The sequence below is a fragment of the Orycteropus afer genome, unplaced genomic scaffold (assembly GCF_000298275.1).
Source record: "Orycteropus afer afer isolate SDZICR_OR568_19922 unplaced genomic scaffold, OryAfe1.0 scaffold00930, whole genome shotgun sequence".
Lineage (NCBI taxonomy): Eukaryota > Metazoa > Chordata > Mammalia > Tubulidentata > Orycteropodidae > Orycteropus > Orycteropus afer.
This window is the reverse complement of record NW_006922517.1, coordinates 159,584-166,529: the sequence shown is the minus strand read 5'-3', so window position 1 is coordinate 166,529 and position 6,946 is coordinate 159,584. Positions and strand designations below refer to the sequence as shown.

Genomic DNA, 6,946 nt, shown 5'->3' with positions numbered 1-6,946 from the left:
ACATAAATGGAAGAACATACCATGCTTGTGGATAGGAAAATTGAACACTGTGAAAATGTCAATACTACCCAAAGCAATCCATACATTCAATGCAATTCCAATCCAGATCCAATCTACATTCTTTAAGGATATGTAGAAAACAATCACTAATTTTATATGAAAAGGAAAGAGATCTCAGATAAGCAAAGTACTACTGAAGAAGAAGAACGAAGTAGAAGGTCTCACATTCTGAGATCTCAAAACTTACTGTATACAGCCACAGGAGTCAAAACAGCCTGGTATCGGTACAACGACAGTCACACAGACCAGTGAAATAGAATTGAGAACCTGGAAATAGATCCATCAGCCTATGTTCAGCTGATCTTTGACAAAGGGCCAAAATCCATTAAAGGGGGAAAAGACAGGTCTTTAACAAATGGTGCTGGCAAAACTGGTTACTCATTTGAAGAAAAATGAAACAACATCCATACCTCACACGATACACAAAAACTACCTCCCCGTGGATTGAAGATGTAAATGTGAAACTGAAAACTATAAAGTTCATCGAGGAAAAAATAGAGGCAAACTTACAAGCCCTACTTCATGGCATAAATAGAATAGAAAGCATACCCTAAAATGCACAAACAGCAGAGGATAAACTAGATGAATAGGACCTTCTAAAAATTAAATTTTATGTGCATCAAAAGACTTCTCCAAAAGAGTAAAAAGAGAACCTACAGATGGGGAAAAAATATTCGACAATGACAAGGGATGTATCTCTAAAATTTATACGAACTCCAACACTTCAACATCAAAAAGACAGAGAATCCAATTGGAAAATGGGCAAAAGACATGAATAGACACTTCACCAAAGAAGATCTTCAGGTGGCCAACAAAAACATGAAGAAATGTTTGCAATCATTAGCCATTAGTGAGGTGCAAATTAAAACAATGAGATACCATCTTACCCTAGCACTGATAGCAAAGTTGAAAAAAGACAGAAATTACCAAATGCTGGTGAGGATGTAAAGATTCTGTAAAGATTTCCAGCCTTGGAAACCAAATGGAGTTGCTATGAAATGGAAACAACTTGATGGCAGTGAGTTTTTGGTGAGGATGTAGAGAGACTGGGACTCTCATACACTGCTGATGGGGCTTTAAAATTATACAACCACTGTGGAAATCAATATGGCAATTCCTTAAAAAGTTGTAATTAGAAATAACATTTGATCCAGCAATACCATTATTAGGTATATAACCTAAAGAAGTGAGAACCAGGACACGAACAGATAAATGCACACCCACATTCATCACAGCACTATTCACAGTAGCAAAGAGATGGAAATAACCAAAATGCCCATCAACAGAAGAACTGGTAACCAAACTATGCTACATAAACACAGTGCAATACTACGCAACACTAAATAATGTAGAATTTGTGAAATACCACATAACATGGGTGAACACCACAGAAGGCCAAATATTGTATTATTTCAGTATGGTAAAAAGTCAAGGAAACGTTTATATATGGAAGGAAACTTTCTCTATTGGTTACCAGGGATGGAAGGGGAGGGAAGGGAACATTGCTAGATAGGTAGAGAGAAGTATTGGTTTGGGTGAAGGGAAGGGCAATATACCAAAAGTGAACGATCAACACAGTGGCACTGAGGAACAGGAAGACACAGAGAGGTACACAAGAGGTACAGACAACAAAGATAAACTATTTTACATGTATGATACTGCATTATCGGTGATAAAAAAAAACATTAATCTACAGGTAAATAGATGGATAGACAGGCTGAATGATCAGGTATGTCTAGGCAAAAGGGAATGTACTCATGAACATATATAAGGTTGGCAGACAATATTTCTACATACACACTTGTATGTACTGTAAGAATGTCCATATAACTAGAAGTAATGGGGGGCAAAGTTATGATAACTTCTTAGGCACAGTCAACCACCCTGATGGCGTGAATTGTTGGACCTGTGGACTCAGGACCATGCTCACAGGGGACATCAAGCTCAATTTGCATAGCATACTGCACATAAACACTGTTCTACATCCTATTTTGGTGAGTAGCAACTGGGGTCTTAAAAGCTTGCAAGTGGCCATCTAGATGCAACGATGGTTCTCTCCTCATCCAGAGCAAAAAAGAATGAAGAAAACCAAAGATAAATGGAAACAATTAGTCCAAGGGACTAATGGACCATGCAATCTTCAGCCTATATGACCATGAGACTAGAAGAACTAGATGGTGCCTGGCTACCACTGTCAACCACTTTGGAAAGGAATCAGCGCAGGAGATCCTGAATAGAGTGGGAGAACAATGTGGAGCTAAACTTAAAATCATAAAAAAAAGGTTTACTTGTCTGATAGAGCCTAGTGAGACCCCCAAGACTGTGGCCCCTAGTTACCTTCAGATTTGGAACTGAACTCCTGTGGATTCCAGCCAAACAGTAGACAGGAATACAGGGTAAACACGTACATCAAATAGATACACTCCTTGGAGCAATCAATCGTGGGAGAATAGAAGTGCAATGTTTGTACAGGGAGATAGCTTGTGGGGCAGGAGTGCATGGGAGGGAAGGACACAGGGAAGAAGTAAGGACAGGGAGGAAGTGGGAAGAGAGTTGTTACACTGTGGGGAATTGCAGTCAATGTCATGAAACAAAATGTGTATGAACTGCTGTACAGAAAATGAATTTGCTCTGTAAACTATTACTCAAACGACAAAAAAAAATTAAAATTTTTTTTAAAAATTGTAGATGGGTAACAAGTAAACAAAGGGATAACTGTGCACTAAGACATATCATCAAACTCACCAAAACCAAAGACAAAAGAAAGAATCCTGAAAGCTGCATGGGAAAAACGAAAAGTTACCTATAAGGGGGAATCAATAAGACTAAGCTCAGATTTCTCAGCAGAAACCATGCAGGTGAGAAGACAATGGGATGGTATATATAAAACCCTGAAAGAGAAAAATTCCCAACCAAGAATTATATGCCCAGCAAAATTGTCCATCAAAGATGATGGTGAAATTAAGACATTTCCAGATAAGCTCAAACTAAGGGAATCCGTTAAAACCAGACCAAGCTTACAAGAGATGATAAAGGGAGTCCTTTGGACAGAGAAGCAACAACAGCAAACAACAACTGACCATTACACATGATGATATATCCCAGAAATCAACCCAGCCCTGTAAGTATCCAAAGAAAATAAGCCTACAAGATTGTAAACAGGGAACCAGAGACATCAATTGACAAATGAGGACAACTACAAACCAAAAAGAGGGAAAAAACTGTGTTGCTACAGAACTTCTAGATGGTAGGGAAGTCAAGACAACTACAAGATAGAACAGACTGTTCTAAACTTGGGAAGAAAACTATAAATGACAGGGTAACCTCAAAGAAAAATGATAAACCTTCACATCAAAAAAGAGGACCAGCACAAATATTTAGCAAATACTAAAGCAATAGCAATGAAGGAAGTGATAACACAATTCATAAACAAAATGAGCTCAGCATAGAAAATTACATGGAGCAAGGAAATCAACACCATGAAAAAGCATGTAACAAAACGACAACGACAAATCACAATAGCAAAAAGATGGAAACAACCTATGTGCCCATCAAAAGAAGAATGGGTAACCAAACTACAGTACAAACGCACTATTCAACACTGAAGAATAATGTAGAGTCAGCAAAACACCGCATAACATGGATGAATTTGGAGGACATTATGCTGAGTGAAATAAGTCAATCACGGTAGGACAAATACAGTATTAGTTCATTGTTGTGGAGGGTCAAGGATAGGTTTACATATGGAAGGAAGTTTTCTTTGTTCATTGCCAGGGGTGGGAGGGGAGGGAAACACTGCAAAAAAAAAAAAAGAATGCATTGACCCATGTCACTTTAGTTTTGTGTATTTCACTGTACATAAATTATATTGTAATAAAATGCATTTTTTTCTTTTTTAAAAAAAGGGATAACTGTGATGGTTAATTTTATGTGTTAACTTGGCTAGGCTATGGTGCCCAGTTGTTTGGTCAAATACTATTCTAGATGCTGCTATAAAGGTATTTTGTTGATTTAATTACCATTTATCAGTTGACTCTAAGTAAAGGAGATTACCCCTGATGATATGGGTGGGCTTCATACAACCAATGGAAGGCCTTATGAGCAAAAACTGAGGTTTCCTGGGGAAAAGGAATTATGCCTCAAGTCTGTAACCTAGACATCCTGCCTGAATTTCCAGTCTACTGCCTAGCCTATGGATTTTGGACTCAAGGTTACTGAAGTTTCCAGCCTTCTCCCTTACCTACAGATTTTGGTCTTGCCAGCCCTTCTAATTGCATGAGCCACTTCCTTAAAATAATTCAGTCTCTCTCTCTGTCTCTGTCTCTCTGTCTATCCTATTGATTCTCTTTTTCTGGAGAACTCTAATAGAAATAGTTTCTCAAATGTTAGGCTACAGTACTCACCCTTATCAAAACCACATCAGCTGCTTCAATGGCTACATCTGTGCCTGTGCCAATGGCAATTCCAACATTAGCCATTGCCAAAGCTGGAGAGTCATTTATTCCATCTCCTACCATTGCTACTCGTTTCCCCTCCTCTTGAAGTTGTTTCACCTTAGCAACCTTGTGGGAAGGTAGAACTTCAGCAAATACCTTAGTAATGCCAACCTATATAAGGAAAAATAAAGTTAATTCATTTCAAGAAATATTATTGAGCATCTGAAACATGCTTAGCAATGAGCCATCATTTTCACCCATTAGATACCCAAACTTTAGAATACTGACAATGTCCAGTGTTAGTAAAAACGTGGAGAAATGAGTTCTCTTATACCGTTAGTAGATGTGTAAACTGTAGGGTATTTATTTGGCAGCATCTATCAAAATGTGTACATCCTTTGGCCCAGTAATTCCCCTTCTAGCTATATTTTGGACATACTTTCACATGTACAAAAAGATATATGTTCAAGGATGTTCACTACTGCTCTGTTCGTAAAAAAAAAAAAAAAAAAAAGTTGAAAACCACCTACATCCATCATAGGGGAATAATTAAACAAATTATGATATATACATACAATGCAATTCCATGTAGCAATGTAAAAAGAATAAAATTATTTTTTATGTTCAGGAATAGGAAAAGCTCCCAGGCATATTGTTATATTAGACAAAAGCAAAATACTAAACTATCTGTCCAAAATGATCCAATTTATGTTGAACATACCAGAACTATGTATTTGTATATGAACATGTAAGTATATGAAAAAGTCTGTTGTTGTTATGTGCCGTCAAGTCAGACTGACTCATAGCGACTCCTCCTTGGGTTTCCGAGGCAGTATCACTGCAGAAGTAGATTGCCCAGCCTTCCTTCTGAGGAGTGGCTAGTGGGTTTGAACTGCCAGCCTTCTGATTAGTAGTCAAGTGCCTTAGGCAGTATGCTACCAGAGCTCTCTGAAAAAGTTTAGGGGAGTAGAAAAACTCTAGGGAAGCAGAATTGCATCAGAGCATGGTAAAAGGATGGCTTAAAATTTACACTTTATATCATTCTATATTTTTTTAATATAAGAATTATGAACATATGGCTGGTATTATTCAAAGAAGAGAGGAGAAGATATTCCAGAGTGGAAAATAATAACATAAGAAAAGTTTTGAAGGTAAGGCAAATTTGGGGATCAGTAGCAGAAAAATGGTATGTCAAAGTAATGCATTAGAAAGACTGTTCCATCAGTGTTGTTCAGGGTGGACTAGTGGGGGGAAATACATGAGGCTATTGCCATATATTAGGCATGGGACTATGAAAGTCTGGTTTAGGCTGGTAGTATTGAGGAAGAGTATGAGCAATATGTCAAAGGAATCATCAACAGAAACTGCTATACATTCCCACACAACTACTAATAAACTAGTTGTTGTTGTTATGTCCTGTCAAGTAGACCCCCGACTCATAGTGACCCCTCCTTGGGTTTCTGAAGTGGTATCACTTTGGAAGTAGATTGTCCAACCTTCCCTCCAAGGAGTGGCTGGTGGGTTTGAACTGCCGGTTTTCTGGTTAGCAGTCAAGTGCCTCAGGCACTACACAACCAGAGCTCCTAAAACTAGATAAACAGCTTTTACTAACAGTAACAAAGTCCAAAGACCTTCCAGCATGACACACCAATTTTTCTTTAAGGAAGCAGCTAGGGTTACTCAATGATAATGAAAATAATAGGTAATATGGACTATTTTAGAGTCTGAAGGCAAAAAATAAAATGTATATGAAGAATAAGAAATTACCAACCACATACCCCCACTCCAATAACTAAGTAAACCAATTACCTGAGAAGCAATAGATCTAGCTGTTTTACTGTTGTCTCCAGTCATCAGAACTACTTCTAAACCCATGGATTTCAGAATATGAACAGCCAATTCTGCTTCAGGCTTCACTGTATCAGCAATGGCTATCAACCCACACAGCTCATCTAATATAGGAACAGCAAAAATGAAGAGAGCTTTAAATACAATGGAAGAATATTACTTAAAACTTCAGAGGTAAATGAATTACATTAAGTTCATTAATGTTCAGGGCTTAGCTTAACACAATATATCTGTGAGTCCAATGAAACTTCATACCACAAACCCAGCAACGAACCTCAATATTTGGTAATGAAAATTCATAGAATAAGGAAGGGATAACTAATATATGAGTACTAGGGGTTAACTGTTGTTGTTATGTGCCATCAAGTCGGACCCGACTCATAGAGCCCCTCCTTGGGTTTCCGAGGCAGTATCACTATGGAAGTAGATAGCCCAACCTTCCTTCCGAGGAGTGGCTGGTGGGTTTGAACTGTCAGCCTTCTGGTTAGCAGTCAAGTGCCTTAGGCATTACACTACCAAAGCTCCTAGGGGTTAACAGTTGTTTGTTGTTGTTGTTGTTATGTGCTGTCGAGGCGGCCCCGACTCATAGCAACCCCTCCTTG

General features: G+C 38.2%; 1 protein-coding gene across 1 annotated transcript in view; it reads right to left on the bottom strand.

Moving 5' to 3' along the window:
* The window catches only part of ATP7A (ATPase copper transporting alpha), a gene marked incomplete at its 5' end in the record, with an annotated part of 170,780 nt that overhangs the window by 37,650 nt on the left and 126,184 nt on the right, over positions 1-6,946 (bottom strand). Inside the window, 2 exons of the mRNA XM_007958337.2 lie at positions 4,464-4,667; positions 6,306-6,478. Of these exons, the coding sequence (XP_007956528.2) occupies positions 4,464-4,667; positions 6,306-6,478 (377 nt within the window). The remainder of the gene's footprint in view (positions 1-4,463; positions 4,668-6,305; positions 6,479-6,946) is intronic.